This window comes from Erythrolamprus reginae, chromosome 4 (genome assembly GCF_031021105.1).
Source record: "Erythrolamprus reginae isolate rEryReg1 chromosome 4, rEryReg1.hap1, whole genome shotgun sequence".
Classification (NCBI taxonomy): Eukaryota; Metazoa; Chordata; class Lepidosauria; order Squamata; family Dipsadidae; genus Erythrolamprus; species Erythrolamprus reginae.
Window position 1 is genome coordinate 112,856,301 of NC_091953.1, and position 12,326 is coordinate 112,868,626.

The window sequence follows — 12,326 nt, forward strand, 5'->3', positions numbered from 1 at the left end:
CGCAAACTTCGATTCATCAAAGCTCACTTCTGGAAAAAGGTGTCTTAGGTTTCTGGCTTTTAGAATAAAAAAAGTGTTTGCTCAAAACCATAAAACAGGATGCTTTCTTGTGTCAAAAATAAGCCAACTGGCTGTACAACTGTTTCTAATTACTTCCCAGCCTAGAGACTGTAAAGTTCAGGGTTTGGCACTAGCCTTTCCTTCCAGGATGCTGCCCAAATCCAGCTTCCAGACAGCTAATCAAAGGCATTTGGTGGAGCACGGTGGGGGAAGGAGCTGGTTTTGGCCAGCTCAGAACATAGCAAGCCGAGTGGGTCTCTGTGTTTGAACTCTCCAGGAGAACTCTTTACCACCGCCCTTGGATTTAATCATGCATAGAAAGGGCTTTCTCGGCTTGGTGCTGCTGCTATTCGCCTCTTCCGTGTTCGTTTTGTTGCCTGCTATTCCACAAAGTTCATCCTTATCCCCGCGGTAAGCTCTATCAGTCTGCTTTAGCAATAAGCTTTGGACGACAGGGTGCAGGGAGAAAGTGGCTGCTAAATAAGAGGGCGTCTGTGGCTTTTTATTTCCTCTCAAACTGCTGCTTGTTTCTGTAACTTTAAGCAGAAATCCCGTTTTGATGCAAAAACAAATCTCTCGGTGTAGTGTTTGTCAGTGAAGCGGAGATACACGCCATACATCAATGCTCCGAACCAGTGGGGATAGGCTAAACTGCCCTTGAATTTTGAATGTAGTGCCCCCTTGAGTGCAAAAGAAGGATTTTCCAAAGTGTGTCTGGGTCTTTAAATAGTCTCCGTTTAATCTGATCTACTCATTTATAAAGTTGTCAGTCAGGGCTGCCAGTTTCATGCTATTCCATTTAAAATCCTGTCTGCTAAAAGCCCTGACTCAGAAATACCAATAATAAAGAAATGCATACATCTTTGAAAATTCTGGTTATGAGACTAGCAGTGTATCCAGGAGTACTGAAAAAAACCTTGGCCTCACATTTGTATGGCCTTGTTTACCTCTATACTTAAAGCCTGGGATTGGACTTGAAAGTGTTGACACCTTAGTGGTCCTTTATTTAGATTATTCTCTTAAAATCAATCCCATTAACAACAATTTACCCTTAGATTATCCACGGTTGACCTATCCAGATTCCTAAGAGGTCAGTAAGGGGCGAGTACAAGTGCACTAGAGTGCCTTCTGTCCCCTGTCCTATTGCTCTCCTATATCTCCTATACCTTTCTTCTATTCCTATATCTCTTCTTCTATTCTTTCATTGATATGTTCTATTTCATTGATATTTTCTTTTCTATTCTTTCATAGATAAATTTTACTATGAGTATCTCCTCTATAACCTTCATCATGTATTTTACTATGTGTGTGTTTGTGTGTGTGTATGTATTTTTATATATATATATATACTATACTATATATATATACCCACTAAAACCCTCATTGTGTATTGGACAAAATCAATCAATCAATCAATCAATCAATAAATAAATAAATAAATAAATAATAAAATTTGAAAGTTTCTTTTGGGGAATGGAGAACGGGTGACCAATAATTACAAAAGCCCGATATTATACAATACAGTATATTAAATTCCTATAGAAAGGCTTCAAAGATGAATTTGCTCATAGGAAATAAATGAATTGTCAAAAATAGAGACAATATGTTTGTTTGTTTGTTTGTTTGTTTGTTTGTTTGTTCGTTCGTTCGTTCATTCATTCATTCATTCATTCATTCATTCATTCAATTTTTTAATGCCGCCCTTCTCTTTAGGGTGGTTTACAACATGTTAGCAGTAGCACTTTTTAAAAGAGCCAGCATATTTCCACCATAATCCGGGTCCTCATTTTACCCACCTCGGAAAGATGGCAGTCTGAGTCAACCTTGAGCCGGTGATGAGATTTGAACTGCTGACCTGCGGATCTACAGTCAGCTTTAGTGGCCCGCACTCTACCTGCTGCGCCACCTCGGCTCTATATTACTTGGACAACTTGCCGAAACATTTTTACTGACAATGGTTCTGTATTAGATAACCCCTTTATAGATCTCTATGGATGAGTCAGTCTTAGGAATGTGCAGTGCTTCAGTTTCAGTTCCCAAATGATGCTTCAGAACACATAAAGTTACAAGAAGGATGGTTGCCTACAACTGTTTAAAGCAGCTATGTCAGGTCTCATGATTCTGAGAAGACATCCGGCATTGGACCAGAATATCTCCGAATCCCAGCGACCGATTAGGTCCCACAGAGTGGGCCTTCTCCGGGTCCTGTCAACTAAACAATGTCGATTGGCGGGACCCAGGGGAAGAGCCTTCTCTGTGGCGGCCCCGACTCTCTGGAACCAACTCCCCCCAGAGATTAGAACTGCCCCCACCCTCCTTGCCTTTCATAAACTCCTCAAAACCCACCTTTGCCGTCAGGCATGGGGGAACTGAGATATCTCCCCGGGGCCTATACAATTTATGTATGGTATGTTTGTACGTATGTCTGCTTAATAATGGGATTTTTAAAATATTTTAAATTGTAAATTATTAGATTTGTTATGAACTGTTTTATTCCGTTGTGAGCCGCCCCGAGTCTACAGAGAGGGGTGGCATACAAATGTAATAAATAATAATAATAATAATAATAATAATAATAATAATAATAATAATAATGACTGCCTTGAATAGGTGCAGGAAATTTACCTGCTTCTGAAGTATGTTTTTTTGGTGGAATCAAATCCAAAACATTGTGCGGTCATAGTAAACATCATCATTTTTAGCCTTGAATATTTTCAGCATCCTATGAAATAGTTTATTTGCAGATCAGCAGAAGCAGAAGTGTGGATCCATTTTAATAAATGTGTGACAGACAGAATGGTTTCTCCAGGGGCAAATTCAGATTGTGTGGTCTTTGCAGAAGAAAAGAATACTTATGAATAATAATTTAATTAATAATAATTTATTGGATTTGTATGCCGCCCCTCTCCGCAGACTCGGGGCGGCTAACAATAATAATAAACAAAACATGTACAATCCAATAATAAAAAAAACAACTAAAAACCCCTATTATAAAACCAAACATACACACAAACATACCATGCATAACTTGTAATGGCGTAGGGGGAAGAGCTATCTCAACTCCCCCATGCCTGGCGGTATAAATGAGTCTTGAGTAGTTTACGAAAGACAGGGAGGGTGGGGGCAGTTCTAATCTCCGGGGGGAGTTGTTTCCAGAGGGCCGGGGCCACCACAGAGAAGGCTCTTCCCCTGGGGCCCACCAAACAACATTGTTTAGTTGATGGGACCCGGAGAAGGCTAACTCTGTGGGACCTTATCGGTCGCTGGGATTCGTGCGGTAGCAGGCAGTTCCGGAGGTAATCTGGTCCCAGGGCCGCCGATAGACGGGTATTACTGGGACTGCTGTCCCGGGCCACGGGCAAATTGGAAAATTGGGGGGGCCCGGGCCCCGGCGCCCGCCAAAAACTCCCCAACCCCGAAGAGAGCCTGAATAATGGGGGGGGCGGGCCCGGCGCTTCTGCTGCTGAGCCCAGTCTTCTCCCGGTGGCTTTCGACTCCTCCCGCCAAGGAGCTGCAAGACTGGCCTCGGCTCCCCTTCCCTAAACCCCCGCCAGCCCCCTCCTTCCCTTCCCGCCCTGCCCTCCTTCCCCGAGGCGTCCCTTGCCCATCATCCCCTGCCGGCCAATGGGGCAGCGGGACTGCTAAATGGGCAGCTCTTCCGGCGAGGGTGGGCCTCCGCCCGCGCAGAATGCATCCTCCCTCACACCCAGCGTCGGCCATGGGGGCTTCCGCCGCCGCCTTCCGCAAGGCCCCCAGAGGAGCCGCGTGGGTCTTCTCCTGGTGAGTCACCGCTCCCACTGACTCCCCTACCGCGGCGGCTCTTTCGTTTGAGAGCTCCGCGCTGCGTCCCAGCCTTTTCTATATCCCTCGCCGGCCCACTCAGGAGCAAGAGAGGGACAGAGAGAAAGAAAGAGGGACAGAGAAAGAAAGAGAGGGACAGAGAGAAAGAGGGACAGAGAAAGAAAGAGAGGGACAGAGAGAAAGAGGGACAGAGAGAAAGAGAGGGACAGAGAGAAAGAAAGAAAGAGAGGGACAGAGAGAAAGAAAGAGGGACAGAGAGAAAGAGAGGGACAGAGAGAAAGAAAGAGAGGGACAGAGAGAAAGAAAGAGGGACAGAGTGAAAGAAAGAGGGACAGCGAGAAAGAAAGAGAGGGACAGAGAGAAAGAAAGAGAGGGACAGAGAGAAAGAAAGAGGGACAGAGAAAGAAAGAGAGGGACAGAGAGAAAGAGGGACAGAGAGAAAGAAAGAGAAGGACAGAGAGAAAGAAAGAGAGGGACAGAGAGAAAGAAAGAGAGGGACAGAGTGAAAGAAAGAGGGACAGAGAGAAAGAAAGAGAGGGACAGAGAGAAAGAAAGAGAAGAGAGAGAGAAAGAAAGAGAGAGGGGGAGAGAAAGGGAAAGATAGAGAGGGAGAGAGAAAGGAAGAAGAGAGATAGAAAGGGAGAGAGAGAGAGAAAGCAGGAGACAGAGAGAGGGAGAGATACAAAGAGAGTGAGTGAAAGAGAGAAGAGAGATAAAGAAAGAGAGAAAGAAAGGGAAAGAGAGGACAGAGAAAGAGAGAGAGAGAATTAGAAAGACAAGGACAGAGAGAAAGGGAGAGAGAGAGAAAGAGGAAGAATAAATATTAAATATTGTATTTGTTCCCATTTTGTTTTTTACTTTAAATAAGGTATGTGCAGTGTGCATAGGGATTTGTTCACACGTTTTTTTAATAGTCCGGCCCTCCAACAGTCTGAGGGACAGTGAACTGGCCCCCTGTGTAAAAAGTTTGGGGACCCCTGATCTACACTGTTCAAAAAAATAAAGGAAACACTTAAACAACACAATATAACTCCAAGTAAATCAAACTTCTGTGAAATCAAACTATCCACTTAGGAAGCAACACTGATTGACAACTTGGAGTTTATATTGTGTTGTTTAAGTGTTCCCTTCACTTTTTTTTGAGCAGTGTACTTTGAAATTAACTTGGATACCACGGGCTCGTTCAGACCTGCGTTCACCGATGGGCGTAAAAACTAGATCGAAAAGGATATTGAGATGTGAAGCAATATGAAATTGTATTTGGGTTTTTTTTAACAGCTCCTATTTTAATACCACTGATAACTACACAACCCCCTGGATAATTAGAATAGAATAACAGTGGGAAGGCACCTTGGAGGTCTTCTAGTCCAACCCCCTGCTTAGACAGGAATCCTACACTACTTCAGACAGATGATTTTTTTAAAAAAACTAGTTATTATGTAAACATTAAAAAAATAAGATAGTACATAATCTATCATTTTACAATATACTTATTTGTTTGTTTAAATTTTGTATTTGCATTTTATAAGACAAGCAACAAAACAACACAACATAACAAACACCACCCCCGTCCCTTTTGAACTGTTATCCTCACAGTTCCTTCTTTATATAGTTATACGGCCTGTAACATCAGCGGTTATTATATGATTATTCTATAGTTCCAGTAAAACTAAGGTCAAGTTGTTGCTATCATAATCTTATGAATAAAGTTAATTCTGGGAACATCGGGTTTTATTTACAGCTATTTTCAGATGATTATCTAACATCTTCTTAAAAACTTTAAAAAAGTAGTTTTAAAATGGCACGGGGGGGCCCCCAGACACTTAGGCTGTATGGGGCCCCAAAATTCCTGATGGCGGCCCTGTCTGGTCCAATGAAACAGGTTTTGGGTTGGGTTGGGGTTTTTTCATAGTGGTAATACCCCTGTGATCAAAGAACAAATGAAAGTATATGATATCAAGAGAGTAAAATAATTTTATTTTACTTATTTTATTTATTTTGTTGAACAAGTATAATATAGTAATTTGAATAAGCATAACATAAGTAGAAAGTAATGATAAAAGAAGACAATAGGACAGTAGGACAGGACGGTAGGTGCAATGGTGCGCTTATGCATGCCCCTTACAAACCTCTTAGAAAAGGGGAGAAGTCAACTGTACACAATCGTTTGGCAGGCCCCAGGGGAAGAGCCTTCTCTGTGGCGGCCCCAGCCCTCTAGAATCAACTCCCCCTGGAGATTAGAACTGCCCCCACCCTCCTTGTCTTTCGTAAATTACTCAAGACCCATCTATACCGCCAGGCATGGGCGAGTTGAGACACCTTTCCCCCCAGGCTTTTATTTTATATATATGTTTGGGTATGTATGTGTTGTTTGCTTTTTAAACATGATAGGGTTTTTATGTGCTTTTTAATATTAGATTTGTTTTCGCTAGAATATTGTTTTTAATATTGTTGTGAGCTGCCCCGAGTCTTCGGAGAGGGGTGGCATAGAAATCTAATAAATAAAAATAATAAAATAATAAAATAAATAAAGATTTGGGGGTTTGGGGAAGAAATCACAGAGTCAGGTAGTGTATTCCAGTTGTTGATCACTCTATTGCTGAAGTCATATTTTCTGCAGTCTAGTTTGGAGAGGTTTACATTAATTTGTATCTACTACATGCTTGTGTGTTGTTGCGGTTGAGGGTGAAGTAGTCACCAACAGGAAGGACATTTTGGTGTATGATTTTATGAACTACTGTTAGATCATTTCGGAGGCGATGTAGTTGTAAATTGTCTAATCACAGCATTTCAAGTCTAGTGGAGTAAGGTATTTGTTGTGAGAAGAGAAGTGGAGGACTCTTCTTGGTAAGAACTGGTGGTAGGTGTTGTGGTTAGCTCTGGCCCAGCTCCTGCCCCAAGGACTGTGGATGTGGGGGAGACATCCACATGCTGCAGGCCTGTTTTGGCCCTGGTGGAATCTGCTGATGAAGGCTCCTCTGACCAAGAAGACATGAGTGACAGGGAAGAGGAGAGTGTGGCAGACAGCTCAGAAGGAGATCAATTATCTAGCTCCTCCTTGGATTCAGAACAAGAGTTAATGATACAGCCACGCATGCGGAGAGCGATGCATAGGCAGCAACAACTGAGAGATTATTATCAAAGAAAATGAGGCCACCTGTGGTTGGGTGGGGCTGTGGTAATTAGTGAGGCTGCTATAAATAGCAGCCTGTGGGTTTGGCCATTGTGGAGGATTATCTGATCGTTGTGTTTCGTGGCTGCTTTGCTGCCTTTGACCTTTTGTGTGCTGATTTTTCCCTGCTTTGAAACTAAACCAGAGCAAAGTGTGTTTCACTTTGTGAAAGAAGAAGGACTGTGAATTGCCTCACAGCTGCAATCTAAGTATCATAACTGATAAGGGACTTGTACAAATTACCAGTTTGTTTGGAGACGGGTGTTCTTTGCTATACAAAAAGAGGGCTTAGTTTAAGTGAATTTTCATTATAAAGAACATTGTTTTGAATTTTCAAACGTGTGTGTGTCTGAAATTTGTACCTGTCAATTTTCGGGAGGAGTCTATCAGAGAGCCCGACAGAACAGTAGGTAGTCTAAGGTAGTCATAGAATCGATCCCACTAGATAAAAAGTGTCCACAAAATAGACCTAAAACAAGATGGATTGACAACATCAGCAAGAATGCTCAGGAGTCTATAAGTGGAAACATGCAGAAGAAGCCTACATCCTACAGTGGGTCGGCAGTGGCTAAAATGAGATGATGATGATGGTGATGATGAATTCTCACGTCTTTGCAACTTGCTATTGTTTTCATCCTCTCCAGGAGTGATTTAAAAAGCACCTCATCTTGCAGTCTTTCCCGGTCTGAGTCAGAGCAGCGATGCCAAGTTCCAGGTGGAAAACTATGCAGTGGCAGAGGCCAGTGTGATTGTGGAGTCTGCATCTGTCAAGTGACTGAGCCAGGCAAATATTATGGGCCATTGTGTGAATGCCACGAATGGGTATGTGAAACCTACGGTGGAGAAATCTGTGCAGGTAAGCAAGATGCAGCAATTCCAAAGGGGTCCACACTATGTTTAAGGACCAGGACTGGCAATTTTACATCCATCTGAACCAGTGTTGGGCTTTAGCAAATTATGGGCATTTTTCATTGCATTATTTTAAATTTCTCAATGTGGATAAATGAAGCCACCAACAGAATTAGAATTAAATGGCACACACTCATTGAAGGACAGTACCAAACAACAACAACCCAACAGTTTTATCTATCTATCTATCTATCTATCTATCTATCTATCTATCTATCTATCTATCTATCTATCTATCTATCTATCTATCTATCTATCTATCTATCTATTCCAAAACATAGTGAAGGTTATAGAGGTTATTTATACACATAGTAAATTACAGTGATACCTTGTCTTACGAACTTAATTGGTTCCAGGACAAGGTTTGTAAGGTGAAAAGTTTGTAAGACGAAACAATGTTTCCCATAGGAATCAATGGAAAAGTGATTAATGCGTGCAAGCCCAAAACTCATGCCTTTTGCCAGCCGAAGCACTCGTTTTTGCGCTGCTGGGATTCCCCCGAGGCTCCCCTCCATGGGAAACCCCACCTCCGGACTTCCGTGTTTTTGCAATGCTGCAGGGGAATCCCAGCAGGGGAATCCCAGCAGCGCCAAAACGGGCGCTTAGCTGACAACGGAAGTCCGGAGGTGGGGTTTCCCAGCAAGGGGAGCCTCAGCGAAATCGCAGCATTGCAAAAACACGGAAGCCTCCAGAGTGCGAAAAACAGCCCAACGAGCAAACCGGAAGTCCATTTTTCTGAAAAGTGAAGCCTGTACACATGCACAGGGATGGGGGGGGGGTTGTGCATATGCGCAGGGCGTACACATGCATGGTGGAGGGAATGGGTGGGGGGCTCGTGCATACTTGCTAGTACAGCACACACATGCTTTTGGCATGCAAACCAAAAAAGGTTTGCCATCATTGATCTATGAGAAGAGCCTTTTCTCCTGCCTCTTGAATATCATGCTGCTCAAGATCAAAGCCTTAACTTTATATTATTGTTTTGTGATGCAATCGCCCAGAGACACAGTGGCTAAGACCAGTAGTGGATTCCAAATTAGTTTACTACTCATTTGCACGTACGCTCCTGCATGTATAACACTTCTGCACATGTGCAGAAGTATCCCAGGCAGTTGGCCGGAGTCTCCTGCCATCAGTGCTACCAGTTCTAAGAACATGCTGAGCGTGTTGATCGAAAGGACAGCAGTGCAGCAGTTCGAATCCCTAGTGCCGCGTAATGGGTTGAGCTCCCGTTACTTGTCCCAGCTTCTGCTAACCTAGCAGTTTGAAAGCACATAAAAAATGCAAGTAGATAAATAGGGGCCACCTTTGATGGGAAGGCTTTTGGCGTTTAGTCATGCCAGCCACATGACATAGAAACATAGAAGTCTGATGGCAGAAAAAGACCTCATGGTCCATCTAGTCTGCCCTTATACTATTTTCTGTATTTTATCTTAGGATGGATATATGTTTATCCCAGGCATGTTTAAATTCAGTTACTGTGGATTTATCTACCACGTCTGCTGGAAGTTTGTTCCAAGGATCTACTACTCTTTCAGTAAAATAATCTTTTCTCATGTTGCTTTTGATCTTTCCCCCAACTAACTTCAGATTGTGTCCCCTTGTTCTTGTGTTCACTTTTCTATTAAAAACACTTCCCTCCTGGACCTTATTTAACCCTTTAACATATTTAAATGCTTCGATCATGTCCCCCCTTTCCCTTCTGTCCTCCAGACTATACAGATTGAGTTCACTAAGTCTTTCCTGATACGTTTTATGCTTAAGACCTTCCACCATTCTTGTAGCCCGTCTTTGGACCCGTTCAACCTGACCACAGAGATGTTTTTGGACAGTGTTGGCTTTTTGGCTTTGAAACAGAGATGAGCACCGCCCCCTAGAGTTGGGAACAATTAGCAAATATATGTGAGGGGAACCTTTACTTTTACCTAAATCACCCAGAGTTACTTGACGGTGAGATGGGTGACATGTAAATTTCATAAATAAACAAACATTAGCTACTCATGCCAGGAAAATAACTCCTTGCTGATACTTTCTACCCTACTAAGAGCAAGTTGATTAATTTCTGGTGTATTGGTAGTCTTCCTCACATAGTCAATTTCTTTCACACAGAAAAACGAAGAGTCCAAGTGGCTAAACAGATTTCATGCTAGGAAATTCAAGAGCATCCTTATTTTGAATGTCATTAGTATTAGGGCTCTGATATTTTGGTTTGTTTTTGTGGGGGATAAAACTGTCTTTCAGTCACTGTTGATTTTTTTTTTTACAAGATTTCTGAAACTTTGACTAGGGCTGAGAGAGAGAGTGACAATCAAAATCACCTAATTGGCTTTGTGTCTGAAGCCAGGATTACAACACAGTCTCCCAGATTTTAGCCTAGTGCCTTAACAACTCTCAGACATTACAGTTGGAACACTCAGTTTATTTCCTTCTAGTTTAAGACAGAAGTGAAGCTTTTTTATTTTTGAAGTTTAATACTGTTAATGGTTTTAGCTTTTGTATTTTATATCTGTTATACTCTAAGATTGTTTTATTAACATTTTTTCTATAAATAATTTGTATGTTACCTAGAGGTCCTAAAGTTGTCATATACTTTATTTCAATAACTAGATGGGGCTACCTTTGAAAAGTGTTTGGAAACTTCAGATCGTGCAGAATGCAGCTGCAAGAGCAATCATGGGCTTTTCTAAATATGCCCATGTTACACCAACACTCCACAGTCTGGTTTGGTTGCCGATCAGTTTCTGGTCCCAATTCAAAGTGTTGGTTATGACCTATAAAGCCCTTCATGGCATTGGACCAGATTATCTCCGGGACCGCCTTCTGCTACACGAATCCCAGCGACCAGTTAGGTCCCACAGAGTGGGTCTTCTCCGGGTCCCGTCAACTAAACAATGCCGCTTGGTGGGACCCAGGGGAAGATCCTTCTCTGTGGCGGCCCCGGCCCTCTGGAACCAACTCCCCCCAGAGATTAGAATTGCCTCCACCCTCCTTGCCTTTCGTAAGCTGCTTAAAACCCACCTCTGCCGCCAGGCCGTTACAATTTTATGCATGGTATGTCTGTATGTCTGTTTGGTTTTTATTATAATGGGTTTTTAATTGTTTTTAGTATTGGATTATTATTATATGCTGTCTTATTATTGCTGTTAGCCACCCCAAGTCTTCGGAGAGGGGCGGCATACAAATCCAATAAATAAATAATAAATAAATAAATAAATAGATAAGGTAAATTATGTTCTGATAACTGGTCCAATAAAGCAGGCTTCCAGCTTTCTGATAACTTCAATAAGGAAGTTGCTTTTAAATACCTGCCCCACCATATTACGCAGTCTGATTTACACCTACTATACATAACGCAGGACCTCCAAATTGATTTTCCTTTTTCCGATACAGTGTGCAAGGCAATTTAACAAACTAGTGATTCATTCCTGCTTATTCAGTTAAAGATAAGGCAAATGCAGTCTACATAGTGCATTGATGATAGAGGCGTGTGTATGAAATTTCTGATCAGATTCACAAAATCAATCAATCAGTGTCTGGATCTAGTCACCCTCCATTCTTTTTAGACTGTGGAATTGTGCTCTTTATATATTCTGTGCATCCTTTGCTCTTTGTTTTGACTTTTATTGCAATTACCATATTTTTCAGAGTATAAGACGCACCGGAATATAGGACGCACTTTAATTTTAGGGGAGCAAAACAAGAAAAAAAAATTATGGGCATTTAACTGAAGTGGGTGGGGTGGGAAATGATTTTCATGGGGGCAGAAGAGGGACTTGGCACTGACGGCTCCACTCCGAGATGCCCCACCCACTTCGCCATCTTCCTTCCTGTAGTCCTAGCCATTGAAAGCCTGGCTTTCTTCAGTAAGACCCAATAGAGAGACACATTTTTCTCCTTGATTCCAAAAATGAGCCATGCATCTGGTGCTGCCTGCTACCCTAAATGCGATGACCTGTGTTGGTTTCCACACTCTCCGTTTTTGGAATCGCAGAGGAAAGTGTTTTCAAGTGCCACAATCCCCTCCCCGATTCCAAAAATGGAGCATGCGGAGACCAAAACAGAGCATCACATTTCAGATGGCGGGCAACTCTGGTTGCATATCATAATGTCAGACCTACTCAGTTCAGTGTGATTTCATGTCTTTCAGCATCTATTGGGCATTACAAAATAAGATTCGGGCACATGTCTACTGGATTATACACTTACCAGGGACTGAGCAGTGTAGGATATACTCATTTATTTTTTTACATATGCATGCATAGATTGTTGAAGTCTTAACTATTGAGCAGTTTTGATTTGATGAGAATAGAAACCATTCTAGACTATAAATAATACATGTATTTTCAGCTGTTCTAATAGATAACTTTCTGTTGTCAAGAATTTT

The 12,326-nt window shown here is 42.2% G+C and overlaps 1 protein-coding gene across 1 annotated transcript in view; it reads left to right on the forward strand.

The window, feature by feature from the left end:
- Positions 1–245: 245 nt before the first annotated feature.
- The window catches only part of ITGBL1 (integrin subunit beta like 1), a 223,625-nt gene continuing 211,544 nt past the window's right edge, over positions 246–12,326 (forward strand). Inside the window, exons 1-2 of the mRNA XM_070751236.1 lie at positions 246–471; positions 7,678–7,889. Of these exons, the coding sequence (XP_070607337.1) occupies positions 371–471; positions 7,678–7,889 (313 nt within the window). The 5' untranslated portion in view covers positions 246–370. The remainder of the gene's footprint in view (positions 472–7,677; positions 7,890–12,326) is intronic.